General features: G+C 42.5%; 1 protein-coding gene across 1 annotated transcript in view; it reads right to left on the minus strand.

The window, feature by feature from the left end:
• Window positions 1–878: 878 nt before the first annotated feature.
• Window positions 879–26947, minus strand: part of LOC126561326 (hormone receptor 4-like) — a 39638-nt gene continuing 13569 nt past the window's right edge. Inside the window, exons 2-7 of the mRNA XM_050217400.1 lie at window positions 3548–7134; window positions 3226–3481; window positions 2230–3053; window positions 1420–1612; window positions 1170–1285; window positions 879–1084 (exon numbers count right to left, since the gene is read on the minus strand). Coding sequence (XP_050073357.1) covers window positions 1004–1084; window positions 1170–1285; window positions 1420–1612; window positions 2230–3053; window positions 3226–3481; window positions 3548–7129 — 5052 coding nt within the window. The 5' untranslated portion in view covers window positions 7130–7134 and the 3' untranslated portion in view covers window positions 879–1003. The remainder of the gene's footprint in view (window positions 1085–1169; window positions 1286–1419; window positions 1613–2229; window positions 3054–3225; window positions 3482–3547; window positions 7135–26947) is intronic.

The following is a 26947-nucleotide window of genomic DNA, read 5'->3' on the forward strand; positions in this document are numbered from 1 at the left end:
TAAATGCATTACATGTGCATGTGCTGCATTCTACTGCAAAAGCACCGCGCGACGATGTTAATGCTAGGTAAAATGGCTTCATCACCGCACTTTCACAAACTGTTTCACTATCCGTCTGTGTGTATGTGTGATTCATGTTTTTCAAGCGTCTCTCCGAAGGACGGAACTCCATGTTCAGAAGCGGGAAAATGTTAAAGTGTTAAAGAGACGGAGAGGACACAGACACCCTTTACCATGCGTCACGCGGATGCGGTTTTCTACCTATCTAACAAGGTTTGTTTAGGGTCGTGGTCGGTCGTAGTCAATGTTTATAAACGGATACGCATCCCACATGTACATATATATTTATATCTATATATATATATATATATATAGACTGTGCTTTATTATGGCCTCGAATGTATCGAAGTTACTAATCATCAGGTAACACTGTTTTAATAACAAATATTGTTACGGCATTGGTGCTATTGGTGTAGTCCGTATCATTATGTACAATGTAATTATTATTAGCAGTACGATTATTTATGTTAATTATTTGTGTATCGGCAGTGAAAGGACTATTGACGCTGTTGATGATGCTGCGGTCGGTGCTAATCTCACTACTGTCTATCTCAAGGTCGCTATCGCGAGGCCTCACCTTTGCAGCAACAAGCCTTTTCGGTACAGTTTCCGCCGATGCGTTTAATCTGCTTTTCAAAATGGTATTCGGAACGCACGTAGCCGCCGTAACGTCCTGGCGCCAGGGGTCCCTTTCCTGTTGTAAGGAGCCCACATTCGAAAAGGATGTATCTGCTGCCAAAAGGGAGACAGAACGGTGGTTCCGGCACTCGACACGTTCCTGTTGCACAACACGCGTGCTGGTGGTGCTTTCCGTCCGGCCGATCGCCTTGTCACAGTGTGTAAAAATTTGCTCCGATTTCTTTGGATTGGTTGTAATACGCTCGTCGCAAGAAACTCTTCGATGAGTGTTCGATGTTAACGTCACGTCACAATCGATCATTCGCTACCTGATGTTGGCCGAATTTAGAACGAAGGGTACGTAAAACATTTTGCTCTCCAGGAGCAAACTAGCTGCCGTTTGAATCTGTAATAAAAACGATCAACCATTTCAGTAGGGACAACATTGGGGGGGGGGGGGGAGGGGGTAACTCTGCGCGCCAAAAACTTACCTCAGGAATATGTGCCAAAAGATCACTCAGTCGGTTGGGATTGTGCGGAACGGTGTGTTGTAGATAGCTTCTAAGTACTTGTATGTATCTTTCCTGAATACTTTCCAACTCAACTTCTACCTCGCCGAGTACGTAGCGTTGTTGAGAGGATTATTATGATTACCGGACGGCATGAACGGAAAGAGAAATCATTATTCATAAGTATTAACGTTAGCGCTTGATCGGTACCGATTGGAATGAACAGTTTTACCTTTATTAAGCAGAATGTACACCTTCAGGCAAACATACTCTTCCATTTTGAGTTTAATCCTACGAAACATTATCGTAATCTGCGTCATTTTTTCTACCATCTGGCCGACGTCGATCTTGAGTTGTTCGATAGAGATGGGATGTCCCATAAGGGTGGTAAGGCAGGATTGTAGCGTATGCAAGTGAGAGGTTATCTAAAATGGTAGAAAAATTGCAGTCTTTAGTAAGCATGTCAAACGCACTACACAGTACAACCGAAAACTATAAAGCTTTAATTATGCATTGTAAAATGATAATAAAATTTGCATTAAAAAAAACTTTTCAAATTTGGATGGTGATGAAAATTTGACGACAAAACTTCCAGCGATAGCCCCATGCATTTGATTTGCACAAGTCTTCCGTTTACAAACCACTCTATAACAATATTGCCACCCAGTCCTGGGCAGCTTTATTGTAATAAAGCAATTGATTATCCGGACGAGCCTCACTGTTACAGGATAACATTCAAAATATAAAGAAATCTTACATTGCAGTCACTAGGTTGTGTTGACTCTCTAGCTGCTCCAATTAGCATTTCTTTTACATTGCAACGAACACATAATACTACAGATTACAAAAGACATGATACCCTGTTATATGTCGACTATGCAATCTATTAACATCAATCTTTTTTTCACGCAAACCACAGCTAGCCAGGACTTGGTGTCCATTGCATGCATTTGATCGAATTTCGATCGTTCATACCCCAAATACTACTAAACGCATATATGCTCTAAGAAAATCATAAATGATTATAACACAATTTCCTCACCTCTTCAGTGAATTCGGGATCGTTTTTGTCCGGCGCTAGCACGATCCCTCCACTACTGCTTTGCGTTTGCGTGGTGCTGGTGTTTTTCTTACCATGCATCGCTTGGTAGGCTGCCGTAGTTAATACCAATATCTCATGCCACTTGTCCGTCAGCAGTTTGGTATGTATTTCGACAGGAATGTCCGTGTAGAACGGAAGCTTCCGCGTCCACGAGACCAGCTTGTGCACGATCGAGTCGCCAATGTTGCACAGCTTGTCGCCAATCTCTGACTTATCTGCGAGGAATTCACTAAAATGCGGTAGGGTCGCTATATCTTCCATAGCATCACAGTCAATAAGGGTGTGTATCATATTCAAGGCTTGTTCGTACGAGATCGACCGATCCTTCGATGAGCTTACGGCATTGTCCAGCCTGTGTCGTAAATGCACGATCTCGCTCGGATTGGTGAGTGCTGTCTTCAGGATGGTACCGTTCATTATGTTCAGATTCATGCTCTCTGATTTTACCATCGTCGGCGATGTTGTCGATGGCAAATGGTGGTGTTGTTGTAGATGCGTTGCTACATGCGAATGGTGATACATATTGGTCGACTTTGGACTTTCCGCGCTACCAACGGACGCAATACCACCTCCTAGTGGGCCGGCAGCACCGACACCGATGTCACCAAGGCTAGTGATGGCGGTTCCAATGGCACCAGTACCTTGCTGCAGCTTAGTATTGGATGATTTCTGGTTGTTCTTTTTATGTTTCTTATATTTTACTTTGTACAAATTATAGACAGCTCCACTGTTTCGGCCACCGGGCATACGATCTTCTCGGACCGCTGGAACATGAATAGAAAATATACAGTTCATTTGACAACCGCACTATGCTGTCTACTATCAACTGAGTTTGACTAAGGTTTAATTGATTTAAAAAAGTAAGCAAACGTTACAGTTTCTTCTAATGGATCGTCCCCATGGACAAACGATCGTGTAATATTCGACCAAACTTACCTTGAAGCACCATTCCTTGTTCAATACACTTTTTAAATCTACAATACTGGCAACGGTTACGCTGCGCCTTTGTAATTTCGCATGTTCCATCAGCAACACACGTGTACACTCGTCGATTCTGCACTGTTCGCTTGAAAAATCCTTTGCAGCCTTCGCACGTTATGATGCCATAATGCAGCCCCGTTGCTTTATCTTCGCATATCATACACACTAACGGTTGGTCGTCTTCGTCCGGTGGCATGTCGTCCAATATTTCCTACAAAGCAACAGACAACCATATAAACGGACCTATACGGAGGGACACTGTTACAAGTGTACTAACCTTTTTCGGTCCACCAACTGCTCCAGCCCCACTTAGGCTCCAAGACAAGTGTTGTTGTTGTTGCTGCTGCTGCTGCTGCTGCTGTTGAGAAGTCAGGTTTAGCGCTTGCTGCTGTTGATGTTGCTGCTGAGATCCTACGGTTGCAAATTGGCCATAATCACCGGCCCACAGTCGCTCCATATTGAGCGGTAAGTTGGTGCGCGGATGATTCGCCGCTTGCCATGCTTGGGTATGACCGGCAACAGCAGCCGCCGCGGCAGCAGCTACTGCAACAGCGGCTGTTGGTGAGCTTGCCGGTACGACCGACTGCCCCAAGCTTAAGAGAAGATGGGCGGCTTCCTCATTGTTGCTGTTCGGTGAGACATTGTTGCTATTGCTCGTAATCATGCCACTGTTGCCGGTATTTCCCGTTCCACCATTCGCTTGGTGAGGTGAGCCTTGTTGTTGATGATGGTTGTTGTTCATTGACCCGGCAGCCGTGTGTTGATTTTGCAAATGCTGATGATGCGTCAATTGCTGTTGATGATGATGTTGAAGATGCGTGCCCGCCATGCTGCCACTCACCGTAGCTATACCAGGCACAGTCTCTGCAGTCGAGTTTCCACCACCACCCATCGTGTTGGATGAAGCCGTGTTATGAATCTGCTGCAGTGTGTTGTCGTAGCTCCAAACCATCGTACGAACACCGCATGATTCTCCCATTATTACGGTAGGGGTAGCACGGGGAGGTGTTTGTGATGCAATCGGGCCTGGACTGCCATGATGATGTTGTGGTGACTGCTGTTGCTGATGGTGGGGAGATTGTTGTTGTTGCTGTTGATGAGTGTGCTGATGCGGTGAGGATATCTGGCTTCGTATGGGCGGTAACGGGCCACCAATTACTTCTGGTTTAACACCATTAATTCGGTGAGACGCTCCCGCACCGGAAGACACTACTGCAGGACCCGCTAACGCTGCTGATCCTGGCCATACCATTCGGTGGTGTGGTTGTTGTTGCTGTTGAAGCTGCAGCAACTGTTGTTGTTGTTGTTGCTGTTGTTGTTGCTGCTGCTGCTGCTGCTGCTGCTGCTGCTGCTGCTGCTGTTGTTGTTGCTGTTGTTGTTGCTGCTGCTGCTGCTGCTGACTTGCCAGAACGCTGGCAGCGTTTGTTTCATTTTTTACTCGAAACAATATAGCAGCATCCCGGATCGGATTACGAATCGATAAACTACCGACCGTGGATACTATTGAAGACGTTGTAGTAGCATTTATGCTGCTGGTGGTGAACCCGCCTATTGAGTTTGATCCACTAACACACACAGCGTTTGCAACAGAAGGAGGTTGATGAAATTGTTGCTGGTGCATCGATGATCCACGCTCACGCTTCACAATCACTTGAGGCTGCTGATTGCCACAAGACGAACCTACCTGCGCAGGACTATTCGGCTGACGGTAGGGCAGTGGCTGATGCGGAGATAACGGTGGTTGCATTGGTGAAACCATCGGCCCCGGACTGTTGGCAGGTTGGCGCACAATTGTCGCATGCGGTGGTGCTATGGAGCCGGGTGCGTGCGGTAATTTTAACCCACCACCACTGACGCTACGTTCTCGTTTGATAACCAACTGCGGTGCCTGATGCACTGGCGAAAAACTTGCGCCGATCGGTCGATGACTGTTTTGCGCTACAGAACTTGCAACTATCATCTGCTGCTGTTGTTGACGCTCCTTCTTGATGCGTATTTGCTGCTGCATCGCTTGAAGCATTTGCTGCTGCGTTATTATAACATGTTGCGGATGGCTAGGATTCTTAGGAACAGCACCAACAACAACACTCGCTCCACCGTCGGCGTTCGCTTGACTAGAAACAATCTTTGAAGATAAGCCACCTGCCCCAGCAGATGACGTTTGATGCTGAAAGGATAATGATACCGAGGGAGACACGGAGCCAATAGTGGCCGACACGGTAGTAGCTGTAGTAGTGGTGGTGTCAGTGGGTGTGGAGGACCCGATCGTTGGTGGTGATTGTGTGCTTTGTCTGCTGTGCTGCTCACCACCATCCACTTCATTGCCCTCGCTCAGCAACCGGTCTAGCATTCCGTTGTTGTTGAAATTGCGCCCATTCGATGGCGTACTGATAGAGTTTGATATCGATGAGGACGTAGTTAATATTGATGACGAAGATGCCGTTGCCGATGAAGACGATGATGTCGGTGGAGACGTTGGCTCTGTGGAAAGTGGTGGCAACGATTGCTGCTTCCGCATTCCTAATGTCACCAGTGTCGTTGCTGCTGCTGCCGCAGCCGCTGCAGCCGTTGCTGCATTTCCAGTGCTCTTTCCCTCTGCGGTGGTAAGATGAATGGTTTTCATCCGCGATAGAGCCGGAGTAACAAGGACCGTGACATGTTGTTGTTGTTGCTGCTGCTGCTGCTGCGTCTGAGCACTACCAGCAATAACTCTGACATTGCTAACGGTTGGATTTGCACCACCGCTGCTTTCAACCATTCCATTTTGTGCTGCCCGATCACGATCACCGTCATCGTCAACACTAGCACAGTTCTCACCGTAGTGATGATATTGATGTGGTGGTGCTAGTGCTTTACCACTAGCACCAGTCTCGCTAGTACTGGCAGTTGTAGTAGTAGAACCAGTAGTAATAGTAGTAGTGGCACCACTGCTATTGTTGTTATTAGTAGTATGGCTGGTTTGTAGGTTGATACTGACAGTGCTGTCTAGTCGTTCGCACTTATTAGTGCTAAGAGCGTTGCTACCACCACTACCACTACTACTAGTTGTTTGCTGCTCCTTGGTAGTGGTAGATGTTGTTATGGAGATGGTAGGAGGATTGACCGAACGAGGTCGCCGTTCATCAGCCACAGAACGTATCACACTAGCAGCGGTTACGTTTGAGGTATTACCGCGGCTACCGTTTCTAGCGGTTGTTCGCTCTTCTTGTACAGCTTCGAGTGCGAATTCAGGCGACGCTCTATGACTACCGTCGTAGGCATCGTCCTTGAAGTTGGCGGCATTTGCTAAAGTACCGTTGTCGAACCCGCTCATTGAAGGCTTCGGTGCCGAACCGCCATCGGCAGGGTCACTATCGTCATCATGATAACTGACGGAAATGCACCCATCCTGCTGGTGATGGGAACGTGCATTTCCATCTTTCATTTCATTTCCATTCAAACGATTGCTATGGTAACTGTTGCTGCTGGTGTTTATAGCGTGTCTTTCACTACTTGCGATATCGTTTGTAACAGTGTCAAAACTACTACTGGCAGATGTGCACACCTGTTGGTCGTGCTCTTCGTCCGCCGTTGACGGTGTGGTAGGTGGCGAAGTTAGCGCTTCTGGAGCTTCCTTCTGCAATCCATCATCGCTGGCTGCCAACGGAGCAGTGCACTTTGGAGTTTGATGCGCAGACTGTTGCTGATCACACATCTTCGGAGACAGTGGCTGCAGAAGATCCGGCGACGATGTGCTCGTGTCAGCTATAGATTCGCCGTCGCTGCTACATCTTGAGTCGACTTTTCTTCTCTTTAGTTTCAAATCTTGAAATAGGCTCATTTTATCGAGCTCGCTGTATGGTCCACGGCTCAGGGTCATAATTCCTAGTTTGTGAAAGTAAAAAAAAAGAGATAGACGGGAAGAAACATACCATTAGAGATGCATGCCATCAAGTGTACCAGCGTCTGCTGCGATTCAGTAAGAAACGGTTTATAACATTATGATACGATTATGTATGATTTAGCAGAACAAATGTCCAATGCCGATGATTACTTCAACCTGAACATCAACACCCTGTGCGAGCGTCTTTATTTGTATTTCCGCGTTCGATAGGACAAAGCAGCGCTTAAAGGTTAAAGCACCGGCGTTGATAGTGCAACCCCTCTGGGACACGATCACTGATACGATGTAGCAGTCGAACTGTGTGTCATGTCATATTATTCTTAATTGTAGATTCATAAAGAAATGAAGAAAAACTACATAAACTAATACAGCAAGAAAAAAAAATTACATTACTTTGACACCACTCGAGCTGCCACCCCGTTAATTCACACATCACAATGAGCCAAGATGCAACACCACGCCGCCACAGCTTATTCTAGAGTCGTCAATGGTCATGAGTATGTGTATTCAGAATGCACCGCCAGAGCTCGTATTACCACCATTGCGCTCTGCAACGGGTGAGTCTAGTCGACAATTCGCGATAGAACTAACCTACCGCAACATTTAACCCACATTCCGACTGGCAAAACACACATCGATACGTTGTAGTGTGGTACCGTTTCCCGAACCGACATCCAGAACGTTGAGAATATGTTAGAAATGTGCTCTTTCTGCGCTTGTGTGTGCGTGCGTGTGTGTGTATGTATAAACCTGCATCACATCCCCCCACAAGTGTGTGATTCGTTGTGGACTTCTGGCTGTGACGTAATTGTAGCACCACTTCATCTTTACCGTGTCGTGTACACGCATGCACTCGGTTGCTCACTCGCTCGCTCGCTCGTGGTCGATCGGCATGTTTCTGATCGGTCTGTACTCTCTTTTTTGAAGTAGAGTTTATTTTTAAAACTTTTTGCATTCTTCAGTCTAGCTGGTAGCTGCATAATAGTAAATGAAGTACAAATTGTGTCACTCACGACATTGCACCGTCTTTTTATGTATCTGTTTATTGTTTACGACACTCTATGAGAAAACTTTTGGGAAACAAGTAAAATGTATTGCTATAGTTAAACCAGTATTAGCAGCATCCATTTCGCAAGCAAAACGGCCTGTGGGCCTTTAATAATTTAAAAAATCATCATATTAGTAAAGTTAAAAAAACAATAAAGTATTTAAAAAATCACTTTATACTGATCGAGCAAGCCAGCGCTTAAATTTAAAAGTGTATTTTTTAAATTTTAAGATAAACGTATGTATTAATTTTATTGTTTTACATATTTTGGCATTGGGTAAAAGTGAATCCGAGTAAAATTCTCTATTGATCCAATACTAAAATACTAAGATACTAATACAAAAAAATAATTCTTATTCTATTTCCGGTGCTGGTATATTTGTTTCAACTAATTAAATTATTTGAAAACATAGCGAAGGTAATAAATTCACATTTGTAGTATCGTCACAATTTTCGTAAATTACATACACACACGATCCGTAATCGTACTTCGATTCGTATCAAATTCTGTCCGAATTCGTATTCCTCGTACGCGTATTACTGACTATCCAGCAACTTGTTTAAACTGAATAACAGCAGCCCGAAATGGCGGGCCGAGATCTCCCGTGCTGTCAAATAAGAGAAAAAAAAAAGAATCCAATAGTGCATTCCATATGATATGAAATTTTATTTCCGAATATTGGACCACATATCGAAATTATTTAAAATACTTTAAACGTAGTATTTACACAAAACAATGTTAAAATTTGCACCAACTTGCATCAATAGTATAGTATCACAGCAAGCTCATATCTGCAATCACACAGCATTGACAGTTAAAAGACCTTGGCATGTCTAACATTGGAAAAAAAAAAGAAGGTTCGATGAACTGTGTACATGGGCGCTGCAAAAACCAACCACATGTAATCAGGTGTGGGAAAATTATCTGAGGGACCGCATTGACTTTGTCCCACCCTTAACACACTATTCTACGTCATCATTACTGGTCATGACCATTGACTAACTGTGAGCCCTGTTGAATACTCAAATATGGAAGATTTCTTACAAACTATCAGCAAAGTTTGTTGAAACTAGTTAATTGTGTATTTTACTCCCTTTAGATTGGCAGGAGGGAATGACACTACTTGATGTGGCAAGTATCGATTTAGGCCGATGAAACAATCCGAACAAAAATACAAAGCGACGAACCCGTCTCAGCAATCCGATACATTCGTTTCCTTCGCGGTACTTAGAATTAGTGTATCGCAATTTGGCAAAAACAAACCTTTAACGGCACTATTAAGGGAAATTTTTATTGTGAAAGCCTCTTAACAGCGGTTATAAAGGCAATTTTGTCAATAGGGATGGTACCATATTATGTGTTTAATTACCTAATGATGTCATTTTTGATGCTTCTTCCAGCTCCCGGGGACTTTACAATGAGTCGAAAAAATTTAAAATCGCTTCCTCACCCGGAGAACTTTTTTACTCTCGGACATTCACAACTGAAGTCAGTTGAATTGGTTTGACTTTTTGTGATGCGTATTTGCTAAAAATTTACTACCGATACCAACATCACAACTATCGCGAACAGCTTCGCTGGTCCAGGTGTGGACGTTTTCACTAGTGTATCAAGAACGTTTCAATTTGCTATCAATCATATCACAATTTTCTCAAACTCCACTATAAACACCGCACTTTGTCTCTCAGTAGCTTCCAATCTAACCAGGAAAGCAACCTTTGCATCGAACAGCAAATGTGCTTCATTTTATGTTTCAGCAAACGCGTCAGAGGATGAAGCAACTACATTTGCCGTGGTTCACCATTTCCGTACTACCTTTCTCCAGCTTCACTTCTTTACTTCCAACACTTAAAATGGCAATGTTTTTACGACACTTTGCAGCAACAGTGAACGCTTTCGGCCAACCACAACACGGACAATAAGAGCACGTTATCAACATTTTGATCGTTGATTTTGATCATAAAATTTCCAAACCGCAAAAAACAAGAATTAACAACCTTCGAAAACAATCACCAGCAGTGGATTGTGTCAGTCTTTTGGTGTGATACAGAAAGCAGCTGCAAGTGTCCAATCTATCCTTCCGTGCTACGCTCTCGCACTCTCACTCTCACTCTCACTTTCATTTGACAACTTCACGCCGCTTGCTTTGACGATCATCATCCAGAAACAGGATAGTTTATTCGCAGGATTCGTACCGTACCCGACCACCACTAAGTGCACTTTGTTGTAGTTTATCGGTCGTCTGTTGACTAAATGATCTCAGTAACCAACAACGTGCGTGACTTTCACTGCCACGATCCGCTCAGCGCTAAATGAAGGAGTAGTAAGGTCGACATTTCTTTAGTTTCTTATCCACGTGCCGATGCCGCGCAGATCGACCAATTGCACAGAAGAACGGGTGCAGTGAGAAAGACACACACACGCACACATACGAATACATACACACGTACACTGCCACATATGCACACTAAAATGCTTAAACGAACATTTAATAGGACAATGTACTAAGAGGCCACACACACATCCACACAAACACACACACGCTCTGTAAACCCAAGTGACGAGGAAGATCACCACCAGCTCTATTTTAATTTCTTTGTGTTGGCGGGCTATGTTTACTTTTCGCATATTCCAGACACAGTGATTGCAGTTGCAGCCGATGAAGTTGAATCACTGCTGCACTCACCACTCATCATTGTTGCACTTTGCCAAGGATTTCCGTGTTTATATTTGGAGGATTCAGTGTCGCTCCTGCGTTTCACTTGTTATTTCGGAATTGCACAGAACAAAAAAAAATCAACAGTGCACCACCAAAAGGGACGATACATTTCGCCGGCAGTTAGACTTTTGAACACTATTTGCTATCTGTTGCTGGTTGGGTAACTACTTAAACTGTTGGTTAGCGCAAATTTCCTCCTGAGTAAATAATTCCCCATCACAGATTTTTGCTTGGTTTTCCTCCTTTTTTGTTTGTTACGCTTTCCATTCACTACTGCTGCTGCTGTATTCCTTCTTTTTTGGTTTGACTATTAATATTCACATGCTCCAGAAAATGTTTGTTGCACTTTACATCTTTCTTCGATTCAAACCAGTCAGGGTAAATCCATAATCTAGCTGCAGACGGGGTGAGTAGGGGCCGTTCAAACACTGTTTTAAGTAGCAATACGCGGCTGTGGCTGAATTTTTTCACTAGAAGAAATGCTCTTTTTCCAAAAAAAAAAAAAAAAACCGTGGCAGAACCGTGGACAAAACAATAGAAAAGCGCTCACGGTATTACTTGCTTGTTGACTCAATGAAAACTATTCATCTTTTGGGGCACGAAATAATTGTGTGCAGCCAGAGCGAGCTAAACGGAAAACGTGTACGTATCGAAGCAAAGTAGGTTACGGAATGAATCGTCCGAACAGACCCGACTCGGGTTCTCGGCGCGAGCCGCGCGAGTGGCAAATGAAAACGAAAAACATGCTTCCGCCCTTCGGCACGGCCGACCCGCTGCTATGTGTATTTCTTCCCCTCTCCAACACCCCCCCCCCCCCCTCCTACCCCTTCCCTCCCACACACAATCAACCACTCCACCACTCTTCATTTTCATACCCTCTCTCTGTCTCTCCCTCTCTATCTCTCTCTCTCTCTCTCTCTCTCTCTGGCATTGTAAGCTCTTTCACTACGCAGAGGAGATCAGCCCCACATCAATGAGTGAACAAACTGCAACCAGGAAAAGCTAAATGTGAGCCATTCCGCGCACAACCCGCGCGGTGTGGAGCGAATTCCATCAACAAGCAGCACCAAAAGTCCAATGCTCTCCTCATCCGAGCCAACCGCTCGGTGTTGTTGTTGCTACATCCAAAGCTAAAGCTGGGCAAAATACTGGTGAAACCTTCCTGAAAGTGAGTGTAAAAGTGAGAGTAGTGAGAGCATACACACCCCGTGTGACTTTCGATGGGATGGGATGGTTCGTCGATGATGGTGGTGTGCGGCGGATGCATTATTTCATTTTTGTACACGTTTTTTTTTTTATTTTTGTGGTTAACTCAAGTCTTAACCGGATTTTCAACTGAAGCTGAAGCCCATTATTGCCCTCAACCGGCAGCATCTCACAATTGCGGAAGCCGGAAAGCAGAAAAACCAAGGAAGTATGTTTCAACATTTATAATTACTGCTGCAACTTTTGCTATGCTGCGATTATTGATTTACTAACAACAAAACATCATCGATTGTCGTAGATAATTGATTCTAAATGATAAGTAATGCTAGAAAACTAGAGTAACTTCTGATTGTGTTTCCCTCAGTAGGTAAAAGCGTTCCAATTTTTTTTCCCAGTTCGGTTGGTTCGTTTATCGAGCGACTTTTTGAGTCATTTTTGCATTCAATTCGTCTCTAAACAATTTTGTTCCCCCTTTTCCTTGTCGGAACAATTTCACTGTTTTCTTTTAGCCAGAACAAAACAAGCAAAAGTGCACTAAATGAAGAGAAACAAAATAAGTTAAATAGTACATGTATAGATGTATGGTGATCACTAGCAGTGGATACGTTTGCTAGGCCCACACCTGACCCAGAAATGTGAATAAAAGACAAAACATTAATCGTACAGCTTGGACGCCTAGGTTCATACATTTTGTGTAAAAAGAGACATGTAAACAGCTCATTCGTGAGCGTACCTCTAGGTTTGATTTCACACCATGGTACGCGTTACTGGAAGCGGGAAACAAATAACAAAAATGCATTTGTGCAAACACTTACTGCCTGTTACAGTAAGAGCAAGTGAAACCTATTTTATATATTATATTTATGCATCAGATAGAAACAAACAAACATTCAAAACTAGGTTATTTGGCGGACTGGTGGAAAAAAATGAATCAATCATTTTTTCCTCACCTTATATTAACTGCACAAGTCATGTCACACTGCCTATCAGCTTTATTATTCGCCGTACGAAATAAATCTTTTCAGCAAACAGTTATTTGAACAATGGCGATACATTTCGATCGACAAGGCTTCAACAAACAAATGATGCCCAACGTGTAACAAGCCTACTTAGTTAAATTCGTGGTGCGATCAAAGTGTTAAAAAGGTAAGAATCTATACACCTTCAAGCCGTGTTACGACATGTTATAATTGACGATTTATCTTGCGAGCCCGTCTCTACTAATGCTCACTTTCTCAGACCGTCTTTTTTTTATGCCACGAACAAGGAAATGATGGAAGGTTTACATAACGATCTGCAATTGCGTCTATCGCTGCTACATGCCATTTGCCGCGAAGAGAAAGAGCCGCCGCAGCAGAGCGAAACAGAAACCACGAGCAGCAGGATAAAAGGAAAAACGAAGAGTAGTGAAACTGTGCTGGGCACCCTTCTTCAGCTTCTTTTTCTTATTCAACTTCATAAAAAGCACACTGGAAACCTTCTGCTGGAGATGTCGCAACGATCTCCACACAGTCTCGCGCAAGCTTCGCAAACAAAAAGGAGAAGAAGAAAAAAAACAAGATACAGAGCATAAATGGAAAACAAACTGACAGCAGAGCGCCGCCAGCAGAGGTGAAACAGGAAAAACACGATGCAGAGAATCAATGCACACGGAAGACGATCTTTAAAATGATCCGCACGATACGAACGTAGTCACGAGTAGCGGTTACCCACCACCACCAGCCACCCCGAGGATGCGGAAAAGCTGAAATGAGGAAGTAACAAAGCTTGATCATTAAAAAAAAAAGAAGAAAAAACAGAAACGCGTCATCATCAAACGAGTGAATGGTTGAATGTAGGCGAGACTACGTTAACCATAACCAGGAGAAAGTGCCTGGTGAAATAAGTGTGTGTTAGTGCTTGCTCTTGTGGTACAGAGCTTAGCACAAATTTGCATGCAGTTTGAAAGATTTACAGCTGGGAACTAAGCGGAGCAGGAAATAGGAAGTACACATCTTGAAAATTCTAGCGATTGTAATTGCAGTTGCAAAAAGCCTAGTACGAGAAACATAATATTTTAGAGTCTTCCGCAATGGTAGAGCTTTTATAAACTTTTGAACATTCGTTTATAAATTGTAACATCATCATGTGTAGAAGAAAGTAGCTCCATACAGACAAAACGCTTTCCAACACTGTTTAAAAGCAATATGGACCCTGACCCGACCGCTAAAAACGCTGCAAAGTTGAAACCATGCTTTACGTAACACGTACGAGTTGTTGTGTTGTGTTGTTCATTCGGTGAATTCACTTTCACATCTTCCACTATTATTTCCCGTTACTCTGCTTTATGATGGTGGTCTGTATGTGTGTGTGTGTGTGTGTGTCTACATTTTTGTATGTATTTTATGTTGTTTCAACCATAAGCGCATTATTAGCAAAATGTTAAATTGAATTTTATCAATGCTGTGAATGCCGTGTATTTATCTACTTTTATGTTATCGAAAAAGGCAAGATGCTACTAGTACACTTTGGTTACTTTTTTACCTTTTTATGTTAACAATGAGTTATAACATGGTATAAAGCTTAAGATAATATTACACCAAAGTTATTAGCTGTTTTTGTTTTAAAGCGTAGGACACATTAAGATTTCTTACGCATTTCCTACTTAAAATACCTACTTGTCTAATATTTTTATACACAAACTTACAATAGAATCTGAATTCTTTTCAAAGCTAGATAAATATATTTGTGAAATATCAGGAATATTCAGACGAGTAAATTACTGTAAAAAGCCAAATAAAATGTTAAGAAAAAAAACATAAAACCTTCTCCTAAAATAAAGCTACACTTCGGTAGAAAATACCAGACCAACGATGTACAATTTCAGGGCAAATTTGTTACACAAAACGAGAGAGGTATATACGTGTAGGAACAAACATTTCCATTTGCCAGCGACCTACTCAACAACTGCTGGTGGACTATCCTGACATCTGTAGAATAGGCACAAAGCTTTGACTAACCTAGTTTTATGCCGCGGTTCAAAGACCTAGCATTAGGTCGACACCGTGGCAACGTGCGTGTGGTGGGATTCTACAAACAACCGACATTGCCCCGTAAGCACGCCGTTCTGTTGCTCACACTAGTAATCTGAATTCTTATGTATTGCTATATTTCAGCCAACTGTGAAACATTGGCAAACAAACGAGAAGACGTTCGTGCTAGTGGCTATATGTTAGCAGATATGATTTTTTTTTCAGTTCAAAAGTTATACATTAGTTAAATTAACAGCTGAACCTTAGTATAGGGCAAACACTTCCTTACTTCCAAACCTAATGTAATGCTTAGAACTACATCTGGCGTTGAAGTTTTGTTTGTATCAAGCAAGCCTCAACAACAATCTACGCTACATTTCTGGAGATAAAAAAAACTGTCCCTAAACAGAGTGTTCTCGACAAAAATGGCTTTGTGCCGTTTGTGGACATTTACCAAACATCAATATATAAAACAAAACAAATATTATTATAAATTTTAAGTTATTTAATTCCCCTTTAACCGTTCCTATTATTGTTCAGCTTCAAAATCTTTAAACATCCTTTTACCGGGAATAAATCAAACTAACCCCCCTTTTGCGTGTATCACAAGCAAAACGAACGAAAACGAGCATTCCCGAAAGTGTGAGCACGAAAAGTGAAATCAACCAAGTTCAATGACCGGTTTTGGCGACCCTAGTACTCGGTCGACCTTTTACCCGTGATCACGGCTAATGTGAAATGTCGCGTATTTCTCAGGGCATTCCCGTGATCAAGATCATGCGCTGTGCCTGACGGTTTCAACACCAACAACAACAACAACAACAGAAACCTTTGCTACTCTCTAAAACCTCTCGCCTCTATGCAAAATAACAAATGACATAGCATGCACATGGATGGATGTGTGTGTGCGTGCGTGTGTGTTGTACGTACCCGGAAATAGTAGACAAGTATTATACTGACTTGAAATCATTCTTATCCTAACTGTTGGTTAAATCTGCTTTCTAGTGCAAAACGATCACTCAGGATGAGTAGTATCTACCGTTGTTCGCTTTTTACGTTGTAACAGTAGCGTTTGCGAAAACTTTATTGAAAATGTGTCTAGTCTATTTCAAATATCGATCGATTGCATACTTTATATTCAACAAGTTTACCCCTTTGTGCCACTAGTTGCAAGGGAAATGTATGGGATTTGACGTTTGACGTTCAATCTCATCTGTCAAATCCCATACATTTCCCTGGCAACTAGTGGCATGATACCGAGCAACGGGGCACCAGCCTTACTTATTTTGCTACCACAGTTATAGGGTCGATTTTTTTTGTTTTTCGTTCGCAAAGATGATCGACATTTCCCGTTGGTGCAAAGGTATAGGAAGTCGTATGCATAATTTCGTTAAACTTTCACTTTATACAGTCGTGAACTTCGCTACCAAAGGCGTATACAAACAACCGAGCAATGTATGCAATCTGGCACTCGCTACCACTACTAGTTGACATACAATGATGATCCATAACAGCATTCGGTCATGCCAATCGAAACATCGAAAAGAATGGGGGAAGGGAATTCCCTCTCTTGTGCACAGGTTGTCTTATTGACGGACCGTGGCAGTGAACAACGCAGCATTAAAGGAGAAAGTGAGATGGGAACCTGGGTACTTGGGGCCGACTGTGCCCCACCATCACCACAAATCGCGCTCACAACTCTTACGATACTACTTCCTAGTTGCTGTCAGCTTTACCGTTTTATGTAACGCGCATACACTTCAACCAGTAAGAGGCACCAGGGAAAGGAGGGTGAAACAACTGCGTCGTGAGGGTCATTGAACCCACATTGCTAAGCGTAATCAAAAGCTGTACCAGTGCCATAATGCATCGCACTGTCCGTGTCCGCCGAAATCTCAAACATACAGCACTGTCCGATGGGTTTGTGATTTTGCGCACGGAATTAGTTTTTCCTAATACCGAATTTAACGGCGTAGTACTGTTACAAACATTTAGGGGAGAGTAAAAACATTTCAACACGATTGTACTCGTTTGGCTTCGTTTGGCCGCGGTTGTGCTCAGGATTGTAAAACTACAAAAATTACACTTTTAACGTAAAAAGTACAAGGAAGTTAGTCATACAGCCATGCAATGACACACTATAATGATGATGTTAAAGTACGATGTTTCACGTGTAAGCGTGTGGAAGAGGCTGAACGAAACCAACCAGGAAGTCGCAAGCGATGGTAATGGATAAAGGGGAAGTGTTGAATCAGGTTCAGGTGAGAGCAGAAAGAAGTACATGCGTCAGTGTATTGAAGCTTTGTATCTCGTGTACACATCGCATTCACCACCACCGCACAGCCCAGGTGAGAGATTGTAACGATGTTCAACTTTCACTTCCTCGTTCGATCATCGTCACAGCGGAACTACGGGCTGTAAGAGCACTATTAACCATTGATATGGGTACGACGGACCGACCGTAAGCTGAACGAATTTCGTTCAACTGCTTAAGAAACAATCTACACGTTACGTTTTACGACAGTAGTTTTTCACGTTCATTTAGTTTACTTTAATGGAGTTTTGTTGTATTTCACAAACAAAACAAAATGGCAAACACTTATACTGTTCAGTTATGCTTCTAAAGGTCTTAATAATATCTATCTGTCTATCTGCCGCAGGCCAAAGTTAAACCTGCTTTTCACTGCAACATGACATCTGAGGTCAAGGAAAGGTTACCATTTCTAGTCGACAGAAAGCATGGAAAGCAGCAGTTAGGTTTAATTTTATAAACTTGCTTCAAATCTTTCATAAACCTTTGAAATAGGTCAAAGAACAACAAACAAGACATGCCTTGTCAGTACCGTCTCAAGGACCGTATTCCCTTTTTATTTATTTTTTTACACTACCAATATTGTGCCAAACTGCCAATTGTTTCCATGCCGTACACAGCGCAGCTTTAGAAATGATTTTGAGCTATCCGAATTCTTAAAAAAAAAACCCCTCAAAAAATCTGAGATCTGAGACAACTATTATACGCATCACATCTTTTACTATCGATAAAATCCTCCTTCTATTGGTGCAATACGCGTAACAGCCCAGAGTGCAACAATGTGTCCCACGCTTCCTCAATTTTAGATCATTTTTCTAGCACCATGCGAGACGATTCTACGATTCACGAGACCAAACCCGAGCCAGCCGCCCCCTTGTTGACTAGCTCTAGCTGTTTCTCTCGCTGTGCTCCGTTGCAGTTCTACTATTAGGCCATACTACACAATAGTGTACACTGAACGCTATTGGTATGCGGGAGTCGTAAAAACGCATCGCTGCGCCGTCGTCGTCATCGCCACACGCACACGCCTAAGCATCTATGTAGCTTACGATTGCCTCCCACTCCGTGCAACGGTGGGCCCACCTAGAGCTGGGCAGCACACATCGTGGAAAACAACACCATAGTTATCAACCTCTTCGCCACTGCAACTGTTGGGGCGGCGGCGCTCACTCTGCTGCTCTCGGCTAAGGGTACGGACTAGAGCCACTCGAGCCATCGCAGTGGTAGTAGTGGTGGTGGTAATGTTAGTAGCACAAGCAGCACTGGTAGTAGTGTAGAAGTAGTAGTAGCGGCAGCAGTAGTAGTAACAGCGACGTTCAAATTGCACTAGCCTATTGGCTTATGTGTAGCAGTTTAGAGAGTTTGAGAATTGAGGTCGGTTCAATAACACCTTAATGAATTGAAACGAAGCGTTCAAACGCCATGAGCGCGGCCGCACACCGTCGGCCTAAGAGCCACGGTCTGTTACATCACGCTCTTTCTCCCCTCGTCGCATGCATGTCGCTGTATCTGCGGTTTTATCCATGTTCAGATAATTTCCTTAAGTTTGGTATGAGTCTGGGATCGGTGGTATGCTTGTGCCGTCCCGAACAACATTACCGTAGAGGCCATCACAAACTATTGTGGGCAGAATATTTTAGCCTTTTTTTTTAAATAATGTGTTCCCCATCAGCATACATCTATGCTGAAAAGTAAGAAAAATAATGTGAAAAAATTGTAACAAAATTTTTGCACAATCTGAAACCCAAAAATACAAAAAATATTTTAAATACTTGGTGAAGGAAATGTTACTTTTCTCAGAATTTCAAATCAAACGAATATTGTTAACGTTAAATGTCCCACACTTAAGCATTTCGCATTGAATTACGCCGATTGCACAACGATGCTAGTCGCTGGTCCATACAATTGCCCATAAGCATCAATATATACATACACAGCCATCCGTGTGTTATAGCATTTCTATCGGCCATATTTTATACTGGCTAATCCGTTGCAGTTCGCCATTGACTTTCTATTGTCGACCATGAAACCCAGCTGCTGCTGCTGCTGCACCACAACGGGTGTTGTGATCGCCTTCTCCCTTCAATATTATGCTTCATAATGTACCATCCTACCAACCAACTAACCAACCAACCAACACTGTTACGATCGTTGAATCGAAAATCGAAAACTCCCGGTCCCCTTCCTGTTTGGTGTCGAACTTGTTCATCGTCTCGTCTGAACGGGTAAAACTGGTTATTCCACTTTTACTATCATTCGCAGCAATCCCACCACTAACTGAGAGTGGTACCGCACTACTCGCGCAATGCATCGACAAACCTCCCCCCCCACCTGCGCCACCGCCAATGAAGTCACGCGTCGCACTCATCTAACCGTTACTACTAGTGCGCTTTTGGCTCGTGTTTTAACATAGCCATCCAACTTTGCTCATTCGCACACATAACACGCACGACCGATGGCGATCGCCAAGTCTCAAAGAAATGCAAAATGTTTTTTTTTTTCCTTTCTTAATAGAAGTATGAACCTTACAGGCAACAAACATTTGTGGAACGGTCCCCATCCTAGGTTTTTGTACATAATTTTCGTCCAATCTTTTATTATTTCCATAGAAAGATCATATTCTGCACACGCAACATTTCTTTTTTTCGTGTATCATTTCAATTAACTGATACGGACAATGGTAAAGGGTATATTTTGACTATCTTTTTTTTTAATTTTTACATCTATTTTATTGTTGCAAAGCAATATGTTGGTCCTACACATAATAAATCGACAAAAGTACAGTTCGTCAAAGATTCCGGCAACACTTTATTCGACTTTTCGTGAATGAGAAAGTTCACTGTCAAGTCAAAAAACGATCACGGACTCCACCATTTCGGAATGAAGTGTTTGGCAAAAATGGCAAAAAAGGTGTTCACTTTTGATTCTCTCGGTTAAAACATTCAACAGCACACACACACACACATACACACATACAATGGTGAAAGTATCCGGATGGCTTAAAACTTCCGTCGTTTAGCAGATCGCCGCCGCCAACACGCGCTTGCTCTCTGTCACGACCGTTACTTTCGAATTAATACGGCCCACAGCACCCGGCCAACCTATAGGGTCAATGGCCTGTTGGTTGGTGATCGTGCCTTTTCGAGACCCCCCCCCCCCCCCCCTATACACCCAGAAAAAGCCTCGGGCGCCCAAATTTTGCGTCAGGGCAACTAACATTTTGCGTAACCACAGGCAAAACCTTTACCAATACAAATTTACCGAGACGTTTTTCCCTAGCTAAATATGCCCCCCTGTGAACCAAGGCTCAGTAGGTAGTATGGTGCTGTCGGTCATTTTGTTTTTTGTTTTTTTTTTACCAGACCAGGATCATGGCCAATGCGAACGGAGAGCATCGTTTTCGTATCTTTAGTTAAGCTAGTTTCATTCGCGGTCTCTTTCCATCCCTATTTCTGTTGTGCTTTTTTTATATTATCTGCACGCTTTTATTATATACCCGAAGGAGGGCTTGAAGATACTTTCTCTTTTTACTGTGAAGGAAGCATACGCGACTTGTAAAAGGTTACCGAAAAATGACCCCATCGATGAGATGTGAAAAGAGCGAGAGTGGAGCTAGTGCTAGTGAGGGGTTTCGCTTTCGCAAACACACACACATTTTTGTAGTTCGTTTTGTGACCGTTGTGAACGTTAGTTGGTAATGTTGTACAATTCGATCGTATGCAAACACTCGGATTCGGTGCAATTTACTTTAAACGTTTACTTATTTTATTTATTTATTTCATTTCATCGCACGTAAGGAAAGCAGAAAAATAAGTATAATTTTTTATATAAAAAATAAATATTTCAGTTTTTTTTAAACCATTTGCTATCTTTGCATATGTATACTTAGTAACTGCAATAAATGATAAATGCAGCTACACAGTTGTTCGAGTGGCGCTGCTGTCTAAAGCTGTATTCCAGAAACATATTTTCGACACACTAATAGTGCTTTTCCGAACGGTTGCCGCGGTTCACCATGGCAACATAAAAAAAAAAAAAAACACCCCCGGCGTTCTCGCCGGGATCGGCGAAATAACGACAAAGCAAGGGGGAAACAGGTTTCTTTTGCAATAGTGTATACTGGCCACCGAGAACATGCAACGGTAAGTCCGAACGAGAACGCGCCGTGCAAGAATGAGAAGGAGAGTGAATAGAAATGAAAAGAAAATCGAAACCGACGAGCCTTCGAGCTCGGTGAGCATGAAAACGAGAAAGGGCGAATAGTTGTTGGAAGCATAGGGGAGAGAACAGCGAGTAGTATGCTTCGTCCGTTTGTACAACGATTCCCGTTCGTCAGAAAATAGGTCAGCCATTGAACCCGGACTCCATCGTCGCCTGCATTGCACACGATGAGCGTGGCCGCTTTTTTATTTATACTTTTATGCGTTCGCCTATGTTCATTCTTGATCCACGTAGAACAACATCATCGAACAGTTTTTCTTTCTCACCGTGAGTGCCTGGCAGGTTTTAGTGAATAACACCACCGATGGAGACATTATTTGAAACAATATGGTGGTTTCCTATCAAGACTGATGGGGTCACATTAAGACTATGCTGCGCGGCTAGTTTTGTCTAGTTTATTACTGTCCGGATGTAATTTTAATGCACATTGATGCAAGTGTTTCACTGGATGTAATTATATCATGTCACTTACTGACCATGCACATTTTGTTTTGCATGAAATATATTGTGTGGTTGTAGAAGAATTTTCGCTTTTTTTAAATAGCTTCATTCGTAGAGTGCTAAAAAAATCCAAGTTCGACAGGCAGCAACAATTGCAATGCAATGAGGAAGCAAAATCTTCGTCGGTCATTAGGTAGACCTGCATTACACAAAGAATCATGACATTTTTAGTTGCTTTTTTAAGCTTCTCTCAGCAGCTACATAAACGACATTGCTCTGTCGTAATTAATTGTAAAAAACTAAATAAATCATCAATAGACATGGCAAACAGAACATGAAACAGAAACCTTTTTTTGTATTTTCTGCCCCCCTTGCCTTTACCAATATGATTTTAATGCAGAAATTGTTGGGCTACTCTATTTATATTTTTACTATCTTTTCACGGTTGTTTGATAAGCAGCTTAGCCCAATAAAGGCGAAAGCTAAACATCATTTTTGTACTCCTCGAGTTTAATATCGTACTTCGATTTATAGTTAATGTGTACTGAATATGTTCAGGTCTTATAATACATTACCGTACGTGTCTTAACAGTTTCACATATGAATCGATTCGGTTGTTTGCTATTACCTGTAATGAAAGTATAAAAAAGAAAAATTGTAACTATTTTTGAAAATTTTAGTTCCATTGTATGTAAACTTAGTTGGACGGAAAACCTACGTTACTACAAAGTATACAGTTAAAATGAAATTAAAATCCTCAGCATCATCAATCTTAAACGCTACTTTTTTAGCACTAATGATAAGTTGCGATATTTATGCTTGCCCTTTTCTGGCTTCCTTGACTTGACGTTTACCGCACCTGGGTTAGCTCAAATGGGATTGGATACATGGTCCTACTGTGTGAAAACACCGCGGTTCTACCAAGGATACCATTAGACCGTTTTTTTCAGACGATCGTTCGATCAGAAGATAGTTTTTTTTAGTTTCAATAAAACATCAACATAAAATACACAAATAAGTGTTCCTTCATACGTCTAAAACTGGTTTAGATGAATTATGTGATTTCAGATTGAATCACGGAAGCATTATGAAACGAACGGGTGAGAAAATGGCTGGTCGCCTTTGAAATAGTTTAGTAAAGCTAGCACATTAGCTCAGCATATTCTTTTTTGCAGCATGTTTGAATGCTTCATTCTACTCATCTCCGTTTGAAGCATAATGAAGCAATGGCAAATGTTAAATTCCCACACACAAGTACACAATCTCGTTCGACACTACACATGCATCAATGAAAAACCCCACAACACCACCAATAGACATGTCGCGTGTACGGTGTTACGTTTCGTGCGTTAAATGCGCACTGGTATGTGTGTACGCTAGAAAAGAAAGCACTTCGTGCAGCGAAACGTGTGCGCGAGAGTGCTGTGTAAAAAGAGCAAGAGCACGAGCGAGAGCAAAAGCGAAAATGAGAGAGAGAGAGGGAGAGCGCAAACGACGAAAGAGAAAGAGCCAGCGAGTGGCTCTGAGTGTGTGTGTGTATGTGTGTATGTTTGTATATACGTTTCGTTATACGGTGGATGCAAAAGGGCAATGCCCGCTGCGAAGCTGACCTACTAAGAATACACTGTCATTGCCGTCGCGTTTTTTTCTGTCCGTGCTGCCCCCGTCGATTGCGAAGCCACGTTGCTCGTGTGACGCATCGAAAAACACATAAAACACACATACCCATCTGCGTAATCGCCTCACAGTTCCTTTGCTATTTTCTGTTCGTATCTGTGTGTGTGTGTGTGTGTGTGTGTGTGTGTTGTAAAGCCGACCGAGCCGAGTCGAAAAGGGTTATATGTGTACGTAACTGTCAAAGTAGTTAAGCAAACAAAACCACTGTTTTTTGGTAACACTTTAAAAAGCGCTCGTTTCCAAAAACACAATTGAAGCTCGGGCGCTAAGCATTGCTGGGCAAATTTAAAGCTCGTGCGCCATCATCCATCGTGTTGCATTTTCAAGCGTGTTTCTTTGTTCCAAAACAACTATTTTATAGTTTTTGGGAAAAATAAAATGTATTAGGATCGATATGCACGTGGTAAATGCTCAAAAAACACGTCCCAAATGTCAGTGAAATACACTACCCCCTTTTTGCACATTAACGTGCGAATTAAACCCCACCCTTAGTATAGTCCTTGCACACATGTATGCCACCGTGGAGAGCCTAACTACAATTGCAGCTCACCACTACAGCAGTAGCAGGAAAAGCAGGAAAATAAACAGTTCTGCTACAAACATGGCGGTTTGCTTTTACAGCAGAGAGACGAGATGGTGAACTTTGCAAAGTTTAAACGCGTCGCTATGGAATATTGACCTAAATCTAGGTCAAACTGCGTGTATGCACGGATCCATTGTCTTACACTTCGACTGCATCACACAAACACAGGCGAAACGCTATATTTGGGAATCTCTTTTTTGAAAACCGATCCAACAATTTCACCAAACATTTTACACGAAGTAAGTTGGCTTACCGTTTCATTAATATCGCACATTTTCAAGCCCAACTTAGCCACTAGAACTAGAATGTATTTCCTCCAAATATGTGAAAATAAATTCCGGCTAGTGAACTTTATGGCCAAATCTCTCTCACCTTCCGTGAGGGAAAAAGCTAAGCAACCATGCTTAGTATATGTTTTTTTTTCTTCCAATAATTCATTGTGTGTGTTTGTGCTTTAAAGAAATGATCCTGACAGAGTGCCGAACATCTTTTGGTGTTTGATCGGTGTGTGACTCTGTCTGCCCATGACGCAGTGAGGAGCGCCGCCGGTAGATGCTGTTGCGTTCACTACACGTCATTTTATTTCGCTTTACGCAACCGATTGCTGTTCACGACCATTGACCTACAAAAGCTACCTCCGACTATTCTCTTCCTCCTAGGCAAATGATATACTACTATCCGTGCATTTGGCTTTTCTCAGTGTTTACGATGCACCACGGCGGCTGTTGGTGCTAAGGTATGGGGGGGGGGGGGGGGGGGGCACACTCGCAAAGAATGTAGTGTGTGCTTCGAGAAACCGAAAGGTGAATGTGTATGGGTTTTTTTATTTTTTTTTTTTTTGGTTCATGCATACTCGCACATCAACGCACTTCACTGGCGTGTTAGTGTGTATGCTTTACGCATGCGTAAAGTCAGATATCTGAACGGTTTACGGAAATAGCTAAAAATATCGAAGGAATCAAATTTCAAATTTACATATGTATACTATAAACAAGTAGCTGGTGGCGTTGATAAAACTAAACAAAAGCAACATAACAGTCAAGTAGTAATGATGGAACAAACAAAGCTCCAATTGCTTCTCGATCAGTAAACTCAGAGTATAGAAACAACAATAGAAAGGCACAGAATTGACAAGAAAGTATTGAACTAATCGTTCCTAAGTATACAATAATCAATGAATTGTTGAAAAACTGTGCATTCTACTATAAAAATAATAACTTTCCTTCATATAAATCAACTATGTATGGTAAGAGAAGATACGGTAGTCGATCCTGTGGCGGCCCTGATCTTCGTTCCCCATACTATCGATCAAGCTACGTGTACAATAAAGTAAAGGCAGCCTGAAATGGCAATCAAATATCTTCCACCTTAAAAACAAAATCTCGTCGCGTTATTCAACGCTCAGTAAATTCACTATTCAATTATAGGAAAGCGAAAAAGTTTGTCACTTTCATCAGCTTACCAATGACAACCATAAGGAAGTATTTTAAACTCCGCAGAAACTCTTCTCATCAGCCTTCCTTCAATGCAGTAAAGATTAAACTGATTTGGACCATGTTTTTTCACTGGCTAGCAGAAAAAAAAAAGTAAATAAAAAGGATTGTTACAACATCAAACCAGAATGCTAAGGCCAGTGTGTCTGTGTGTTTGCTCTCGTGAATGGGCGACACGTTTGCTAGGCTGTAAAAATATTGCATAATCAAGGTGCTTGCGATCTTGACTTGGCCAAATAGCAAATTTTTAGCAGACTGTTAAAACGCATTCGATAACACGTAACATACACAAACAGTAAAACGAGCCGCCGCCGATAGCAAAAATCTGCAAAAACGAACATGTGTGAGGGAGCAGCAAAAAACATAAACCCTGCGCGAAAAAGGGGGTTGTGATGGGGGGGGGAGGGGGGGGGGGGTGGCATCTCGCTACCGACTCAAGGGTGAATGCACTCGACATTACCCCAGGTCGGAAAATTTGCCACATAGCACAAATTTACCCCCTCCTCCAAGCCGAACATTCATTATCATTTCCCTCTCTGCCGCCTTATATGTCTAAATAAATGGCTAGCCTGCACACAACGTTTGCCAAACGTTTCGTTGCAATCTAGTACTCTTTTGCTCCCACCTCGGCTGCACCACGCTGCCTTCCCAACCCATGTGCAAATTCAACAGAATCCCCCACCCCACGCCCCACAGACTATGACGTGATAATTCTGTCTGCGATCAAGTCAGCGAGCTTTCGCACTTTCTCTCCATGTGCCGTTAAAAACGATCAAAACGATAAAAAGCTCAATTTCTCCGCCGGCGGTCTCTCTCTCTCTCTTGAAAGCGCCACATCGAGCGTAGCATAGGTGGGGAAATTGTAAGAAAGAGACCACCGTACGTCGCTCGTTTTGTATTGGGAACTCACGGACGATGGGGAGGTAAAAAAAACGATCATTCCAACGATAGTGAAACGTACATTGAACCGATGTGCCGCTACCACATTCGAGGGCTCTTATGTATGCGTTTTTGTTGTAAAATCTATTTGTTTTTTCTTACTACTGTAGATTTAATTTACACTTAGGCTCACGACGTTTTATT

Source organism: Anopheles maculipalpis, chromosome 3RL, assembly GCF_943734695.1.
Source record: "Anopheles maculipalpis chromosome 3RL, idAnoMacuDA_375_x, whole genome shotgun sequence".
NCBI lineage: Eukaryota > Metazoa > Arthropoda > Insecta > Diptera > Culicidae > Anopheles > Anopheles maculipalpis.